The sequence below is a fragment of the Rattus norvegicus genome, chromosome 4 (assembly GCF_021556685.1).
Source record: "Rattus norvegicus strain SHRSP/BbbUtx chromosome 4, alternate assembly SHRSP_T2T, whole genome shotgun sequence".
NCBI classification, from domain to species: Eukaryota; Metazoa; Chordata; class Mammalia; order Rodentia; family Muridae; genus Rattus; species Rattus norvegicus.
Genome location: NC_141537.1, coordinates 63,536,593 through 63,556,223, shown reverse-complemented (window position 1 = coordinate 63,556,223; position 19,631 = coordinate 63,536,593). Strand labels below are relative to the sequence as shown.

At 44.7% G+C, this 19,631-nt stretch overlaps 1 protein-coding gene across 2 annotated transcripts in view; it reads right to left on the bottom strand.

The window, feature by feature from the left end:
* The window catches only part of Lrguk (leucine-rich repeats and guanylate kinase domain containing), a 148,113-nt gene that overhangs the window by 19,664 nt on the left and 108,818 nt on the right, over positions 1-19,631 (bottom strand). Inside the window, exons 20-21 of one of the 2 annotated variants that reach the window (XM_087656523.1) lie at positions 6,347-6,453; positions 2,151-3,529 (exon numbers count right to left, since the gene is read on the bottom strand). In XM_087656523.1, coding sequence (XP_087512649.1) covers positions 3,497-3,529; positions 6,347-6,453 — 140 coding nt within the window. In that variant the 3' untranslated portion in view covers positions 2,151-3,496. Of the gene's footprint in view, positions 1-2,150; positions 3,530-6,346; positions 6,454-19,631 lie in introns of those variants that run through there. The other variant, XM_087656522.1, reaches the window with a different exon arrangement.

The window sequence follows — 19,631 nt, the reverse complement described above, 5'->3', positions numbered from 1 at the left end:
TGACTCCCTTCTGAGGTGAAAGGACAGGGAATGTAGCACCCATGAGCCCACAGGACAGCATGACTCCCTTCTGAGGTGACAGGACAGGGAATGTAGCACCCATGAGCCCACAGGACAGCATGACTCCCTTCTGAGGTGACAGGACAGGGAATGTAGCACCCATGAGCCCACAGGATAGCATGGCTCCCTTCTGAGGTGACAGGACAGGGAATGTAGCACCCATGAGCCCACAGGACCGCATGACTCCCTTCTGAGGTGACAGGACAGGGGTAGATGCTTAGGTTCTACTTGATAATCACATCCTACTGTTGTTGACACCATCTTTATCACTTTTATTAGAGATGTATTTTCAATTGTTAGACTTTTTTCTTGCACTGCCAAGGATCAAACCCAGGGCCCCATACATATTGTGGATTCTTCCCTTTTCACCGAACTGAATCAACCACTCATACACTAGGTAGACATATAGTTTAGTAGCAGATGAGGTTTGTTCTGTATTTCCTTTCCCCTTCTTCCTGCCCAATTGACCCGTGTGCACCACTCAGTTCTCTGCCAGGGTGGTTGGTGCTGCCTGTGGCCGCCCTCCTCTGTTCTGGGAGGGACACATGGTAGTTTCGAGGGTTCTCCATCTGTGGTCATTTCTTGTGCCTCCTATCCTTCCTGTTGGGGTCCAATTTGGCTTCTGCGCCTTCGCTCTACCTCACTCCTGGGTTCCTGACTGCACCTGCATCCCCTTGGGTGGTTTCCTACTGAGCAACACTGCCATGCCTGCTCAGGCCTCTGGTTTCTGGGTCTCTTGGTAATTTTTAGGAGTTTTCTAGGGTATTTATATCCGCCTAGAACGCTTTGTCTAGTGTTTCTGAAGCATTGCTGTGGAGTGCAGTGGAAGCATTTGGCAGAGAGCTTGCGGGAAGTGTGGCATGAAGCTTTATCTGAAGCCACTGCGTGTTCTCGTCAGCTCAGCCCAGGGGCAGAGAATCCCTGCAGCACAGCCCTTCTTGTTGGTTCTTTTTAGCCTAGAGCTGGGGAAGGGGGATGGAGGGAGGGATAATTCTAAACCAGTGAATTAGCTGTGGGTGGTGGACACAATATCTGAGCAGATAGGCAGTGTACTTAGAGGGGGGAAAATCCCATCTTAAAGATCTGAGATCTTAGATAGAATTAGGAGGAAGTCCTTTACGTAAGAAAAGCGCTTTGGGCTCAGGGGCTTTCTGCTGAAAGCTGTTGACGGAACCTTGTCTGTGGCCGTTCACGCTGACATTGAGAGAAGAGAGAAAACGTGCTCATCACTACCAATGGTCAGTGTAGTGTTCGGAAATAAGCGTGAACAATATTTAAGCTCTGGAATATGTCTGCTACGACCAGAGCTGGGTTTGGAGGCTGGCTCTTCTCAGATTTATAGTATATCCTTTTTTTTTTTCTAGAAGTTCCCTACTGTAGACATTCCAGGAGTGGAAGGTGCCAGGAGCATGCATAATTCATTTCTGAGCTGCCGGCTCCTGGCAAAGTGTCTGACATGTGTTCCATGAGAAAACGAATGCTTGCCAGGGCCTCTTCCTCCCTCTTCAGAATGCTTCCTTACAGCCAAGGCAGGGTACATCCCAGTGACTCCAAACAAGAAAAGGAATGGGCAGCAGTTATTGGGAGACGTCCAGAGAATGCTACCCAGCCTTTTGCCGTCTTGATGCGTGGTGGTAGGGAAGAGGGAAGAGACTTGTGTGCATATAACCATGTACAGTTGAGGTTCAGGAAGAAACTCAGCAGATCACTAGAGTCCTAAGCGTTCTTGAAGCGGCTGCTTGGTGACCAGTCGCACTCCCATCTCACAACCCCTGCAGTCAGTGTACTGACCGCTGTCTGGAGAGTGTGTCTGTGTGTCTACTCTGAGTATCGCAGACTCCTTCCCCTGAGCTTTGCCTACAGAAACTGCCACCGTGAGGCAAGCGGCAAAAGAGCCAGAGATAGAAAAGGCCTCAACCACGGCCCATACTCGAGGTGGGAAGTGTAATGATGCCTTTGATGGATGAGTTATTGCACGTCTTCCCTGGTGGGAGGTAGACTCGTCAAGCAAAGTGGGAGGCAATGGTTATTCCCCGGCAACACAAGAGAGCCTTTGTGCTTTGCTCGCAAGTGCGAGCATTTCTGTGCTATTTACTTTCTTTCCAGAGAATGGCCTCAGCTCCCCAAAAAGGATGGTTTGAAAAGTAACAAATTATGGTGCTGAGGATTTTATTCATTCAGACTCTGAGCGCTTCATTGAGTAGTACATTTTAAGAACAAAGATCAGAGCTGGAGGGAGCCTGGAGCAGCCATGTGTGTAGAACAGCCCGAAGACATTAGTGAGTATTCAGACTTTGAGCTGTGTAAATATCAGACTTCGCTCCCAGCCGTATGAGATATTTGAGCAGTTAAGGAGGAAAGGGAGGTTCTTTGAATAAAACGTTTTGCCAAACTGAATGTGTCTTTTTACTGTCGTTTCTTATAAAGAGCCATTTTTCACCTCTGAAAAAAAAACTCATCAGACATCTGGTTTTTATCTTTAATTTGCAGTAGTTGTTTCTTAATAAAAGTGATAAATCCCTGCAGGTGTGTCCAATCACCATGGCCTTCAGGGCTTGTGCGTGGTTTCAAGAGCTCTCTTGTTTTTACCTTGTATGTGGTGGTGGTGGGGGTGCCTCACTGTGGACTGTTGTCAGCAGCCTGCCTTCCTGATGCTTCGCAGCTGGATCAGTAAGAGGCCCCTTCCCAGGCCTGCCTCTGCTTCACAAATGTAAAGTAGATTGGTCTGCCTTTGGAGTTCTAGAAGACTGTGGCAGTGTCTGCAGTGAATCTCTCCAGTGTATTGATTTTTACAGTAGTCAGTGTGATCAGCCTCCTTTCTCTATAGACTAGATGACTTTTACATAAATCTTAACACAAAACTCGCACTCGCTCCAAGCGGTGCACCATTCAGTCTGTTGGTAGTCATGCAGCCACACGCATGTTCAAACAAATCTCCCCTTTTAACAGCTGTAATGGCTTTTTTCAAGCAGAGCTGGGGGTTTTAAGTAATCCCAAGCCTGCGGTTTTAAGCTGGAGCGGCCTCTGAAGTCCCTGTATGCTGAAGCTCCAAAGGGGTTAATGTGTGTTGAACTCTAGAATGTTCTGCCAGCCTGAGAAGAGAGACCTCTTAAGATGGTAAATTATGGTTTGGTTCAACTCCTAAGCAACCTGTGTGTTTTCATGAGCAAGGCACACTTTTACACGGTGCCCCATGTTTCTGATACCAGCAGCAAAACACAGTCGTGCACAGCCAAGCAGATCCATGCCCCAGCTGCCACTCATTGAGAAGAGCAACCAGCACTTAGGTAGGTGTCCCAAGGATCCTTTTCCTTTGTCCCCTTTCTTACATGAACTACTCAAGCTCTATCAAAGACTGGTGCACACCACTTGGTTTTCTGTTCACATCAAAAAGTCTATTTACCGAACAAACGCACGCGTGGTCATGCAGGATCTGTCAACAGCCAAACCTTTTAGTGATGTTCTTTATCTGCAAATTAATATAGTCATCTCATCATTAAAGTGAAGTTATTTTAACATCTGATTGTTTCTTAATCAGCACTTCAAGGATCTAGCATATGGCTCTGTTACTACACAGGACTCTGCAGCACAAATGTGTCCTGATCACAAGTAAAGCTTGTGATAATAACCACTAGAATTTATTATGATGAATGAAGTTGATTGCACGAACAACACCTCCGTGAGGGTTTCCCAGAATCTAACATTTGATTATATAATTATATAGCGCAGTTCTCAATGAAAACCAACTGTGAGGAAAATGTGTGTTGTTTTACTAACTGGGAAACTGAGGCATGGAAGGAGTACCCAATGCGTGTAGCTCAGTTGCTCATGTGTGGGAGCTGAGCTGTTAGACCCCAGAGTCTGTGCTCTAAGGATTGTCCTGTGCCACCTCTCAAGGCAAGATTCTATGTCGTCTATTCATTCTACTCACTGGCACATGCAAAATGCCACCAGTGAGCCGGCTGTGTGTTCTTAGCATGTTAGTTGTTAAGGCCTCAAAAGAATGTTAAGGCCTAGGTAACTTACCTGGCTAGCCTGTCGTTTTGTGGTTTTAACTAATATTATAAGGAAACTTTCTCATATGTTGTTTCTGCCGTTACTAGGAAACTTTCTCATGCCCAAGTTGATTACATATTCTGTTACATTCTGTGTCCTTTAACTGATCACAATAGAGTCAGTGGAACTGCTTTGTACAGTTACCTACAGTAAACTTGGACCCCAACATTGGAAAGACATCTGCACCAATATAAGAAACCATTTGCAATAAAACTTCCGTTTTGAGTAGGGAGTCCAGTAAAATTTAATTTCCCAAGACCTCTCTGGGAACAGACATCCTTGTTGGCAAGTTAAGACGTGAAATGTTAGACAAGTCCCATTCTGGTTGACAAGACATGGATGTTAGACAAGGCAAGGCTCCTGCCACAGTTAAATACCCCAACCAATGGGATCAGGATAAGTGTACAATAAAGACATGTTCCTAAGGAAATCCCCATCCCTAAATTCTGATTGGTGGAATAACTTGGCCCAGATGTTTGTGGATTTTAGGCTTAAAAGCCCTTTAGGATGACTCAATGCCGTGGTTCAGCTCCCAAGTCCAGAACGTGACCCTGATCTTGGGGTGTGGCACACAATAGACCATCCCTATTTGCTGACATTGGTATTTGTGTGGTTTGTGCAGTGATCCCCAGACCTCAACATTCGTTATGCTTCAATTCATTTTCTATTCTCTCAGAGCTTGAACCCTGTTCTCCAGAACAAACAAGAAAATAAAACCTCAAAAATCCGGTCACAAGACGGTACCAGTTCCTCAGTGTTCAGACAAGGATTTTACCCGCTTTTCCTAGTGCTCAAGTATGTGACATTAGCCAATGCTATCAGATGTGTAGCAGAGCATAAATCACAGCTTTTACAATGATTTGCTTAAGTCTCTGTAGTTTACAGAATGTTTAATGTATGTGTTAACTGTTCTTTTCATTTCTCTAAGTTCTGTTCCAGAAAGCACTTTAATTAGGTTATCTCATCTACCTGGCTAAATGCCATCCCTGAATTATACTTTGATAACAAATCTTCAGCCATTCTACAAGGATCATTACAATGGTTTTCAGTTTCCATGATTCAGAATCTGTGAAGTTCAATCCATTATCCATTATCCACTAGGTTACTTCGTACCCTCCATTTAAACAGGAGTTAGTGTTAGATCATTGCTCAGTCAGTCCTAGCTCTAGAAAACATTTGCCTCTGCAGATGCATTTGCATAAGCAATTCTGTCAGGAAATGAAAACTGTCATCCCTTTTATAAAAATTGCATCAGGATTATTTTGAGCTGCATGGATCAGGAACCCCAGTTTAGCCCCTTAACCTAATAGTTTACTCTTTACAAGGATGGTATACTGGCTGCTTCCGTGTGTCAGCTTGACACACGCTAGAATCCTAAGAGGTAGGAGCCTCAGTTGAGGAAATGCCTCCATGAGATCCAGCTATAAGGCATTTTCTCAGTTAGTGATCAATAGGGGAGGGCCCAGACCATTGTGGGTGGTGCTATCCCTGGGCAAGTGGTCCTGGGTTCTATAAGAGAGCAGGCTGAACAGGTCAGGAAGCAAGCTTAGTAAGCAGCATCCTTCCATGGCCTCTACATCAGCTCCTGCCTCTGGGGTCCTGCCCTGTTTGAGTTCCTTTCCTGACTTCCTTTGGTGATGAACAAAGTGTAAGCTGACTAAACCCTTTCCTCCCCAACTTGCTCTTTGGTCATGGTGTTTCACCACAGCAACAGAAACCCTAACAAAGACAGATGGGCAGGGTGGGGCCGGTACAATCACCCCAGGAAGTTGTTGAAAATGGCAGAACTTGCTTTACAAAGGGCACATCTGCAGAAGGCGTACCTGTAGAAACCAGAGGGCAACTGAGCAGCTTCTGCTCTCACTGCACTCCTTGGATGTTTTTATTGCTCCTCAGGTGTCACATGGGTCTTGATCTCATAGAGTGACCCAACCCTTTACTCTTGAAGACTCTGACCTTGCTCCTGCTTGTAGCAGAGGAGAAGTCTCCATTAGCTTTTGGCTCCAGGTATGGAAGTATTATGAAGTTCCCTGAAGAATATCCAGTTTCAAATATTCCTATCGTCGTGATGCAACAGGGACCCTGCTTTCCAGTGACTGCTGCCTCAGTTTCCACAGCAGCTACCATAATCCCTCCCCCTTCATTACTTCAGCGGCTTAAGAAAGCAGATGCGACTGATGAGAGCCTCAGTTCCCTCCTCCAATAACCTTTATTGTGTTCTTTGGCTCACCCTAGGACCATTGTTCCTCCGGGAATGACAGCTTTGAGCTGAGCAGCCCTTCAGAGTTCCTGTGTGTCGTTGGGAGTAACAGCTTTGGCTTCCACCGTGTTTTCCACCTGTGGGTGAAATGGTCCAGTCTATAGGCTGCAGTTCAAACATACACCATACCCTGTAGAACGAACCTTTTCGTTGATTTCGTGCCGGGCTTATATCGAAAAGGATTCAGGCAACCAGGCCATATCAGTTTACCCAGACCCTTTTCCCTTAGCTGACATCTGGAGTTTCAGATGTCCGTTAGCAGTTTAATAGGACTTGAATGGCATAAGGAGATTGAGCTTACCTCCATCTGCCTATGATGTCTTCCTTAGACATTAACACATGCAAATGCCATGGGCGCACATTTTCGGTGTTTTTGCTGCAAGTTTCAAAACCTAATTTTTCTTTCTTTTTTGAAGGCTCCCCAGACTCCCCTCCCCCACTTGGTAAATGTGTTAAATCTGGGGAAAGATGTTATCAAAAGGAGAAAAACAGGTGGGGAAGAAAGAGATGAAAACATCCTGACAGTTCACTTGTGTTTTGCAGCTGTGAGAGCCGTCGTTGGAATTGTTACCTCCCTTACCAAGATAATTAATTCTCTTAAAAAAAAGAAATAGAAGGCACATCTCCTTCCTTCAATCAGTGTCAACAGCCAATTACACTCTTTCATCACCCAAAGTGTAAGAACACAAATGTTATCAAGGAAGGAAACAGTTGGACTGACAAGATTAGCGGCTCACTCCTTCCTAATCTTGTAATCACACAGTGTGCAGCATTTTATAATATTATATGCCCAAATTTGCTAGTAAATCATTCCATAAAGGCCCTGTGTAAACCCCTCATCGCTGCGTCTGCACTTGGTGCAGGAGAACATGTCTTCCCGTAGGAGACATGAGATGAATTAAGGCTACCTCCTCCTTGTAGAGTTGATCCTCATCTATTACCCTCTGCAGAAGGTTGTTAATTATGGAAAGAGAGTCAGACCCAGTAGAATATATAACTGCGAATGGCTTTTAGGGATAACAGAAAAACTAAAGGCAGCCGATGGTGGCAGAAGGTTCGTCCCCATCGATAAGATTTAACACTTTGCTGTCATCTGCTGGAAAACAAAAGGCTTCTCATCTTTATGAGGGTCTGACATTTTATGGCATTTGGCATTTGTCACTGAAGTCTTTGGGAAGCCCAACTGTATCACTGGTACTCAGAGTCACACTCGTCATCCCAGGTGTAAGTGTGATGGATTTGAGGGCCTGAGTGATAGATTATGACATGGCTGACACTTGTAATTGACAGGAGGAAACTGGTCAAGGAAAGTAGCCAGCATTCTGTGGGGGCGGCGTCACTGGCATACTCCATCTCTGTCAGGGCTCCTTCAAGTTCGGGTTATCATAAAAGCTGTTGCCTGGACATAGGGTATGATCTTCTGGATGGGCTGCCTTGTCTGGCCTCAGTGGGAGAGGCTGCACCTTGCAGACTTGATGTGCCAAGGTGGGAGGATGCCCAGGGGGAACCCTACTAGCTCAGAGGGGAAGGGGAGGGAGATGAGGGGAAGGAATGAAGTGACCGGGAGTGGGGCACTGAGTAGAATGTAAAGTGAATAAGTATAAATAAATAAATAAATGTTATGTTCAGAAGATGAATGAAGAGTTCTGAGTTTCTACCCATCCTTAGTAATTGGGATACTATGAAGTCTGTTGACCCCACAGCTCCAGTGGCTACTCCTGGACACATGGCCTTGGCTTTTCCCCTGGGTGTGTTACTCCTAGAATTTTGAAGTGTCCAAACATGTTGACCTTGAGAGAACAAAGGACTTGAAATGGGGCCGTTAAAGCCAAACAAATTTCTTTCAATGAAGAACAGGATGGGGAGGCTCAGGCAGATTCATGCTCCATGGAACATTATAGGGTAGACATTGTTCCCCTGCCATGGGGTGGGCAAAGGAATGGGGCTTGTACCAGTGACCCAGTCAACATCAGAATCCCACTTTTCAAGAGGCACTGCTATTCCTTCCTCCATGGAGGAGATTGTACAGCCATACCCTCTGTGATACATGGACACACCAGGCACCCTGGCCTTGGACGCTACATCCATGCATATCCCTTGACACATGAAGACTTTCTGCCAATTTTAGAAGGTCTCGAGAACAGAGCAGCCATGCTCTTAGTTCCAGCCCTGCTGTTGAGGAGCCCAGAAAGCACTCACAGCTGGCTAAAGCATCATCCCTAACAGGGTATCTCAGGGAGCTGGTAAGGGAAAGAAACGGAGACTGCCTCAAGGGACTTGTCCCCTAGGTGTGCACATCCCAGGAAGGCTTGATGATTGGGCTCCATGGTGTGGTGGTTTGAATAGGCATGGCCTCCATAGAACCACACGTTTAAATGCTTGGCCCAAGGGAGTGGCACTATTAGGAGGTATGGCCTTGTTGGAGAAAATGTGTCACTGTGGGGGCAGGCTTTGAAGTCTCCTATAGTCAAGCTATGCCCAGTGTGGCACAGTCTCCTCCTGCTGCCTTCAGATCAAGATGTAGACTCAGCTTCTTCTCCAGCACCATGTCTGCCTGCATCCCGCCATGTCTCCTGCCGTGATGATAAAGGACTAGACCTCTGAAACTGTAAGCCAGCCCCAATGAAATGTTTTTGTTCATAAGAGTTAACATGGACGTGGTGTCTCTTCCTAACTAAAACACACAGTGACAAGTAGAAGTCACCAACAGAGAAAGATCACAATATTTCCCAACAAAAATGCCCCCAAGTCCCTAAAGCCTCCTTAAGGAGCCTAAATGTAGCCATGGTTGATAATTTATGGAAAACAGCAACAAAGTGCTTGACAGTCTCCCACCAAGAGCAGATGAGAATGTGTCTATTGCAAAGTTGCAAAGTAAACAGAATTCCACAAGCCCCTGTGGATACTACATGCTGAGGCAAAAAAAAAAAAAAAAAAAAAAAAAACCCAAAAAACAAAAAACAAAAACACTTCACTGTGACAGGACATTCAAAGTGCCGACGGAAAATATGTGCCTCTGTCACTCGCGACGCCCAGAATGCCCTTGAGGATGAAGCCAACCTTCGTCAACAGGAAATCGTGGTGATAAATACAAATTCAGAGAACATGGTCAAGTTGCCTGTTACTAACAATGAGCTATGAGGATTAAGAATCGTTCCTGTTCGTTAAAGCTCTGCACGACAGCGTGCACCTGCAACCCCGGGACTAAGTGGAGAAGTAGGGAGGCCAGGGCAGTGGTGGCAAATGACAAAACCCAGGTTCAGTGAGACTCTGATTCAAAAAATTGGGTGGGGAATGATTGAGTTGAATACCTGAAATCAACTTCTGCCTTCCACATGCATGCGCGTGTGCGTGCGCGCGCGCACACACACACACACACAGTGGGTGGGGAGGGGATTCAGAATTGCTATTTTTAAGTATGCTATTCTAAACAATTGATTTCTAGACACTAGCCAAAATTAATATCAAGATGGAAAGATCCGGTGCTGATGTCATAGCGCATGTGGCCTACTATGGCAATTTTATTTACTGGTGATCCCACCACCTAGAGAAATATTGGTATGTTTCCTTTTAGCTCCCCTGCCCCTTATAAGGATCCCATGAAATTTTTCATTTTATTTATTTTTTTTAAAGATTTATTTATTTTATTTATATGAGCACTGTAGTTCTCTTCAGACACTTCAGAAGAGAGCATCCCATTACAGATGGTTGTGAGCCACCATGTGGTTGCTGGGATTTGAACTCAGGACCTCTGGAAGAGCAGTCAGTGCTCTTAACCGCTGAGCCATCTCTCCAGCCCGAAATTTTTCATTTTAAATCTGTTTGTGTTGATCAGATTTCTCTCTTAGAAAATATTCCTTGAAGTGGATGTCCTGGTTCACTGAGTATGAGGATTTTCAGATTTCTAAAGACACAGGGCCAACATTTTGTGAGTCTGTACCTCCCATAATTAATAGTCAGCTATTGTCTGGGCAAGCTACTATACACAGCAGGGGTCCTTGATCTCACAGAATTTATCATTGAGACCCTCAGTCTGAGAACCTGGGTTTCTGTAAATTCAGAGTTAAATTTCATGCAGAATTGGGACTTTGGGGCAAGGAAAGGTAAAGAACAAAAGGCAAGCCACGCCTCTCGGCGTGCTGTTTCCACAGCTGACTCCCACAAACCAATGGCATCCCGGCGTGCAGAGCAACGTAGCAGCTGTCAGAATGCTCATAAGCTACACATTATGCTCAGTTCATTCAGGTCATGGAGGAATTGTAGAAACTAAATGGACTCTGAATGGTTCTCAGAGGGGGAACTAGAAAACAATTATCTCATTTCCCAATTTACAACTGAAAGGGAATAATTCACATTCCGAAAGAGATGTTTATTTTTCCAGCAAGTTATTTAAGGAAAAAACCCATTAGGAGCAAGGCCACCGGGAGGATGAAAGAACCTCCTGAGGGTCTCTGTGCAGTGTGACGGCTGAGCCGCCATGGATGGGCTCCCTCCTGCCCAAAAGTCCTATGAGTGTAACACGGGAGAGAGGAGGAAGACAGGGCACAGGGTGGGGACAGCACAAATCATACAACAGGACACCCATCGAGCCTTAACATCCAATGTCTACTAGAACTCTTAGAACCAACAAAGAAGTAATGGCTCATTAAGAAGTATAAAAAGGACATGAACAATATTTCACAGAATGAAAAACACACAGTGGTCAAAAAGAGCATGAAAGGCCCCTCGGTCTCATTAATAACAGGGGATATGTCCAGAATTCAAGGTGATATGTTACATTATATGTGTTATATTGGCTGAAACTGAAAAGCCAGAACATACTACGTTGTAGTATGAACATACTCTTTTGCACTGTGTGAAGGTGTGTCTTTGCACTTTCCATAGTTAATTCTTACCAGCAGAGAGCTAAATGCTGGCGGGAGATTAGTATTGTCGTTTCTATGACCCATCATGGGCCTTATGTCTGTAAATACTTGTCCTTCCATACCTGCTCAGATGCTTGAAAGTCAGACAGCCTTCCACACCTAGAAGCAATCTAGAATTGTACCAGAGATTGTCTTGCTGCTGATTGGTTGTAAGAAAGAGCTGATAGCCAATAGCTGAAGCAGGAAACAGAGGGTGGGGACTTCTGGGCAGAGAGAATGAAGCCAGAGGAGAAAGCAGGAGCAGGAGATTCAGAGAGTGGACACAGGGGGAACAGACAGTGACCGCAGTAGAGCAGAGAAAGGTACAGAGCCAGCCACATGGTGGGTCACAGGCTAGTAAGTTGGGTTGATTTAGAGTAACTGGAGGATTGCCCAAGCAAAAGGCCTAAGATTAAACTGTATAGAATTCTCATCATTATTTATAGTGCCATCATTATCTATGGCCTGAGAAAGTTCCACTATGATAGTAAGTATGGACAAGAACTGTATCCACCAAACCATTTGTAACTTGTTGAGTTGGAAAATAATCTGCCTCTTCAAGACAAAAACTGTTTTGATCATAAATTCCACTCCTAACCATGGTGATGGAGAAAATGGACACATGTAGGACTGTTTATTGCTTATTTTTATTTTATCTACCCATTTAGAGTGTGTGTGTGTGTGTGTGTGTGTGTGTGTGTGTGTGTGTGTATTCAGGTGCCTGTGTGGGCCAGAACAGGGTGTCAGATACCCTGCAGCTGGAGTCACAGGTAGTCGTGAGCCATCTCACGTAGGTGCTAGGAACTGAGCTCCAGTCCTTGGCAGGAATGAATGGTTCATGCTCCTAGCTGCTGATCCATCTCCCCATCTCCAAGCTGCTAGTTTTGAAAAAGAAGAAGAAAAAAAAAAGGTCTGGAAAGACCACAATTGCATTAACAAGAACATTAAAACAAAACAAAACAAAAAAAAAACCTGGAAAAGTAGTGAGCTGACTATAATTTCAGCTGTCAACAAAGATAGACACATCCAAAAGCTTAATACTGAGTGCGAAAATGCGGTCTCAGAAGAATGGCAGCATTTTCCTAAAGCTTGAAACTCGGCAATGTTAAGCGATGCCTGTCTGATGTCTCTGTGGGAACTCGGTTTCGGCTGTCTCCAAGTTCCCGGGCTTACACGTTAATAAGGAGAAACACAGTTTGCAAGACCAATAAAGAAGATAAGTGGAAGTGACCAGAAGTGGAGAGGAATGAGACAGGGGACAGTAGAAGGTGGGACGGTGGTGGCATCTCTAGACGGGTTATAGATAAACTGATCAGAGATCTGGGCCAAGCCTGAACTGGAAGCGAGCCCCCCAGTCACCCGGACAAGGACTGTCCTTAGTCAGTCACGTGTGTGTAGACTTGATGCCGTCCTCCATTTACCAGCACTGTGCAAACACCAGAGCTTAGCTTTTCCTTCCTGTTTTTCTCTTCCTCATTTCTAAACCACGTTTTGTATTGACAGTCTTCAAGGATCTTTTCTTACATGAAGCAAGTAGAGTTGTTCTTGAGTGTATTGTTGGTTTTCTTTTCTTTTTCCTCATCTCATCTCATTTTTAAAGCCAAGTGTGGTAGTACACATCCGTGATCCCAGCACTTGGATGTTTGTGTGTGTGTGTGTGTGTGTGTGTGTGTGTGTGTGTGTGTGTGTTTTGCCTGCAAGTATGTTCGTGCACCACCCAAGCACCGGTTCCCTGCAGAGATCAGAAAAGTGTATTGGATTCTCTGGAACCAGAGTTAAGGATAGACTTGAACCATACGGATGCAGGGAGCTGGACCTGAGTCCTCTGCAAGAGAAACAGGTGCTCTTACCACCGAGCCATCTCTCCAGCCCCAGTTTTTCTTAAGACAGGGTCACATGTATGTGACCTCCAGCTTACTACCCACCTGGCTCCATTCCCCCCCCCGTTCTGGGATTACAGGTGTGACCCACCACCCCTGGTTTGTGTGATACTGGGGATCGAATCCAGGGCTGGATGCGTACCAGTCAAGCATCCTCTCAGGTTATCTCCCCAGCTTATATTACTCTTTAGGTAATTCGGTGGCCTGAGTAAAGTATTTGGTAAATCTCACAGCTAGATCCGGAAGGTCGCTATGATTTATAACTACTGCCGTTTCCGAGAAAATAGATTACATAGCTGTTCCTAAGTTCAATGACCCAGTAAATATAAAATTTAAATATTCTACTGTGGCAATTGAGAATATTTTTGGCTTGACAATCCGTAGGAAGTACTGTGTCTTTTAGGAGTTGAGGCATTAGAAACATGCATTAGGATAATAGAGTTTTCAAGAGAACCTTATAAACTAGGGTGAAAATTAGATTTGGGGCTTTAGTGGCTGGGATTCTAATTTAACATGCTGTGGAATTCACCTCATCAAATGGCTAAACTAATCTCTCATGCCAACAACTGCCTGGGTTAATAAAAAAAAAAACGGAGCTGTTTGCATGTTAATAAATAAGAGAAAATATGAAAAATGCCAACCTCTCTCCTTCCCAAGTGTAAGCTGCAGGTGACCCTAATGGAACCTCTTGGACGTGATGGCGGCATTCTAATTAGTGTACCGCACCGCTCGCATCTTTCATCATTCCCACTTAACGAGGCTGCTGCATGCGGGGTGAAAGCAGTGCTCCCCCAGGTTCTGTCTGATGCCGGGCTGATTGCTCTGACGGAGTAGATGTTCTTCCCGTGTTCATTTTACCACCTTCCTATACGGCTCCCTGTGCTAGCAGCATGGCTGGGGATGGGGCTGTTTTCATTAATTGCAAACTTCAGGAAACAGTTTTCACCTATGAGCACCTTTTTTTAAAAAAGGCATCCAAAAGGTAAGGCGCTGTGTGCATTCACAGATAGGCAGGCAGTGTGCCAGCCATCCTGTCAGGAGGAGTCATTGTTAAGGCGGTGGTATCTAATGGGGCTGGCACGGTTGAGGTGAAGAGGGCAAGTCCCTGGGAGCTCTCTCCCCTTTGTTCCTGTCATGGGTTCTGCCTGGACCCTGGGCTGAGTGACCATCTGACCACAGCCTTCTCTCAGTCCGTGCTGCTCTCTGCCTCAGCTAAGGCCCGGTCTTCAGGCCTTCCCATTTTCCTTCCAGGTTTTGGTCTGTTTTGCTAGGGAGATAATCTTATATACATGGAAACAGAGCGCGTGTTTGTTAGGTACAGATCTGTGTGTCCTCTGAGGTTTTCCTTGCTTTATTTTTATTCTTTCTTTTTCATGTTCACTCATTCACTCATTCATCCATTCATAACTGAAATCTGCTTAAGGGCTATTTTTCCCTTAAGATTTATGATTACATGTCTTAATGCATGTTTTTTTTAAAAGAAACCATTTTTTAATTTAAAAATACTAATGGAAGCCTTGTTAAAAATTTCGCTGGGATTGCAGGCTCATCGGGAACAGCCCCAGAGAAAGCAGGGTGTAGGATACCACAGAGTGGCACCCCCAGCCACTCTGAGTATGGTAGTATTTCCATATTTCCCTAGTAGTTGATTATTTCAAAGCTCCCAGACATCTCTTCCCAAATGCAATTATAATAATAGCAATGATTATTTATTACATGGCAAGTACTTTTTCTGAACAATTCTGGAATGTGGTATAAATTTCTCTTGAAGACAGACATGGTTTCTTCCAAAACTGAGGTAGAGTGGCTAGTCATAGTCTTCCCTCCTGTGAGTCTGAGTTTCTACATGCACAGGGGTCTTGGGGCTAGAGACGTGGTTCAGTGAATAAGGTGTCATGCATAAGGACCTGGGTTCAAATCCCCACCACCCACGTAAAACCCAGGAATGGCATGCCCTCCCCTATAAACCAGAACCTGGGGAAGCCCAGTGAGCTTCAGTTTCAGTGAGAGACTCTGTCTGAAAACCAAGGTGGAGGATGATTAAGGGAGACTTCAGTCAACATCTGGCCTCCAGGAGCATCTGTGCCAATGAATATGAGGTCATCCTCAATGTCATGGCATCTCAGTCGGGCACCCTCATAGAAGGGGCAACTGGCTATGGTCTCTCAGCAGTCCTTCATGATCGGTGGGGAAAATGTATGTATTTATAAGAAGTGGCCACGGACGGGATCTTGGTAGGCTGTCTGGGGCGTTGACTCCGCTCCTGGTTGAGGAGTGGAGTCTTCTACCCACATGTAATTTCCTTCTGCTTCATCATTAGGGTCTCTAGAAAGAAGGCTAAGGAAAGAGCTAGCTCTGGTAAGGCTTCTGCTGACAATCTTCTGTAACCAACCCTGGATGTGTGCACCACATTTAGCCTAGCCTTCCCTGGACCTTCAGTGGGCAGCTACAGCCCTCATGGATTGCCGGGGCAGTGAAGGGATCCACCTGCCTGCCCACACAGACCTCAGCTGCCTCCGAGGGACACCATATTTTATCAAACCTAGGATCTTATAATATATACCGTCATCTTGCATTCTACCAAGCAAGAAAAACAGTGCCGTCAGTTCAACCATGGACTGCCATTGATTTAAAAATGTGCCCTGATTTTTACAGATATTAAAATGTGACAAATGTGTCTCAGAATCAGCAGGGAAATAGTTTTTTTTTTCCTTTCCACTTCATACCACTTGATTATTAATTCTATTTCAAGACCCAGTCACAGAGGGTGGGGATATGGAGCTAGAGGCCTACCTGCTATTCTAACCTGATTCATTACATCCCTCCCTCCCCCCACCCCCACCCCCCCGTTTTTCCCAACCCTTGGTTCTGTCAAATGAAATAGCCATCAATCCCCACGACTCAGCCTAACAACTGAAGAAGCAAAGAGCCAAGGAGACTGTCTAAGTCAAACTTGGCTGGTGCAGGATTTGAACTCAGGAATTCTGAGGGCAGTTTCACACAGCAATACACATTGCGTACTCAGACACAGCCTCTCCTATAAGGGCTTTAGTGGAGGTAAAGGAGAATCATGATGTCTGCATTATATAATCTACACTTCAGAGGGCGTGATAAGAAATGGCGCTGTCTGTTCAGAACATATGGAATGCCCAAGCTAAATGTGGCACACACATTCATTCGGGGCCTACTGGGGGGAAACGCCTCAAGTCATTCACAAGGAGGGTGCTGCTGTTTCTACAGCCACTTTCTTTTTTTTTTTTTTTTTTTTTTTTTTGGTTCTTTTTTTTCGGAGCTGGGGACCGAACCCAGGGCCTTGCGCTTCCTAGGTAAGCGCTCTACCACTGAGCTAAATCCCCAGCCTCGCCACTTTCTAACTTACTCTTAGGTCGCCTGAAGCTGTCAGTGAGACTTTGCTTCCTTCTTGGCTAATACTTCTTTGATTACACCGAATGTGCCTCCGTAAGTGCCATCAGACCTTTCTGGGAGGTGGCAGTAAGGACACACCTTCATCCACACAGACACATATCTATATGAACTTTGAAAACTCAGTGGTTTCTGGACATTGGAGCATAGACATATAAGTCACTTGACAGCATGGGACTGCCTGCCCATCCTATCCGTGAGTTACCGACTTTCCACCAAACACAGAGGCACAGCAGGAAGAAAACGTAACCCGGGAATAGAAGAAAAAATGTGTTAAACTGTCACCTTTATGCCATGCTGGAACAGAGAATTTGAGTGGACTTCTCTAGTTCTGTGGACATACTCTGAAATGCCTCTCCTCTTTCACTCTCTGCTCTATCTATAGACAATGGAGGCTGAGGAGATCACTCAAGCACTTACCAATGAAGAACGAGGTGCCATGGTGGGATCCCTAGCATGGTGTAAGAAGCCGGGCATGATGGCTCATGCCTGTGACCACACCACTGGAGAGATGGTTAGGAGGGGCCCTGGGGCATGCTGACTAGCTAGTACTGCTGAATTGGTGAGCTCTCGGTTCAGTGAGACATTGTCTCAAAAAGTATGGTGGAAGCCACACATGCCTCCCAGTACTACGGAGGCAGAGGCAGCTGATCTTGGTATTTGAGGCTAATCTGGTCTATAAAGCGAGTTCCAGGACAGCCAGAGCTATGTGGAGAAACCTTGCCCCAGAAATAGATAGGTGGATGGATAGATAGATGAATGGATGGATGGATAGATAGATGATAGATGGATAGATAGATGGATGGATAGACAGACAGACAGGATGATGGAAATCAACTGAAAAGGACACCTGACATCAACTTCTGACCTCCACATATTCTCTCTCTCTCCTCTCTCTCTCTCTCTCTCTCTCTCTCTCTCTCTCTCTCTCTCTCTCACACACACACACACATACACACATATATACACATAACCATCACCACCACCACCACCAGGTACACAGATACATAAAAATATAAAAAGCTTTAAAAGACATTGAAAAATTAGTATTAAACATTGAAACTACTGAACAATTTCAGAAACAAATAGAAAAATACAAATCCTTAATATAAAGCAATATTAATATAAAATAGCTCTTAAAGGGATCACTTGGGGAAAATACTGAGTCTATTTCCTTCTGGTACCATGTATCAAACTGAAAGGAGGGAATTGGCTTGAGCCAGGCTGACTCCATGACAGGCTGTAAACTAGCAGTTCAGGAGTCCAGGCCTGAGTCTCTAACTCCCAGAACTGGGCAAGTCAGTTACTGAAACAGCAGCAGACTTAAGCCAAGAGGTCAAGAGCTACCCCTACTTGGCATGAAGCAAAAATAGTTTAGATCATAGCATCCCCCAGACCCCAGAGATAGAACCCACCAATAAAGATACAGATCACCTACCCCTCCCTCATGTTCTTTTTGGATTTAAAACTAAATGTGAGAATTCAGTTGGGGTCCTTCCATCCTGATGGAATTGGGTCCCTGCGAGCAGAAATAAACTCTATTTTTACATACTAATTGAAGTATCATTCTTCATCGATTCACGGACCCTCACAGAACCCAGGGCCTTTACATGACAAGCAAGCATGCTACCACTGAACTATGTCCCCAGCTCTTGCTTATTTTGAAGCGGGATCCCTCTGTGATGCTGACTGGCCTTGAAGTTGTTATGTGGCCCAGGCTAGCCTCGATCCCGTCATTGTTCTTTCTTCATTGGCTTCCCTAGTGACACAGGCATGCACTGCCAACCATACAGCGCCTATCACTCTTAATTAGAGGCACAATTTTAGGAGTGTGAATAAGAAACAAAGATACCTTAATTTACATGACAAATTACAGGGTAGGGAAAATCCACCTTCTAAATTACTGTGAGTGAAAGGAGCAATGTGTGCAGCAAGAGGCGTGAACTAATCACTGAGATGGAGAAAACTAAACAAACACACCACCAACAAAACCAAACTGCAGCCCCAGCAATCCCAGGCCCACCTGAAAATATACAGCACTATGACAGAAACAGGACTGGATGTGTACTAAAACTTATAAAAAGAGGCAGTCTTGTTCCATAATCGAAGTAAAAGACAGACTGGGGTTTGGTTAATAAAAGGAAAACCAGGCAGACCAAAATTAAATTGCAATCAAAGACTTAGATTAAAAGGAGAGGCGAGCGGAGCAGAGAAGAGAGAGCAGAGGTGGAAGTGTTACCAAGGGAAGTTCAAAGCCAAACCATCCCACAGAACAAGGAACAAAGGGGCCCTTTGATAGTAAAACAAGAAGAAATCTGTGAACTCGAAACAGTGGCGCTGAGCACTTATGGGCTGATTAACATAACATCAAAATTGATGTAACAAAAACTATTTTAGACAAAAGAAAAGAGAGGCTGAAACATAATTATTATGTAGCACTAAATACTGTTATCTTGTATGCTAGAGCAAACTGATAAAAAAAAAGGATGTATCTGGCCATTTAAATAGCACAATTAACAAAGCTTAATTAGAGAGTAGCAATATTTTACATACTAGATTTTTTCCAGTTCCTCTGATGGCTTTTCAAAACCTTAAGGAAATAGTACACAAAAATTTATAAAGGTTTTTAAAATGTAAGCTATTGTTTAAAATAGCTTACATTTACTCATAATACACCCCCAAAATTCTGAAAGTAACCATAGGCCGCCAAAGAGTGAAAGTCTGAGGAACTTTCTAGCGTTAGACTTTTCAGGATGGTAGCCCTCAATCTCATACAGCTTCGTCACATTCAAGGGCTCAACAGCTTCTAAGCAAATGGCTATCACATGACCAACACAGATGCCTCTGCACGTTTCACCACAGAAAGCTTTCTTTCTTGGACACCGAGTATTGCTTTCAGAAATCAGAATTCATGAACACACCACCGCAAACACCACAGAAGAAAACAGACATAAAAGTCCATTTAAAGTAGACACGGTCTAATGCAATGGACTGGTATATCAGAAGGTATAACAACCAAGGGCTAAATACTTAGTATTTGATATATTA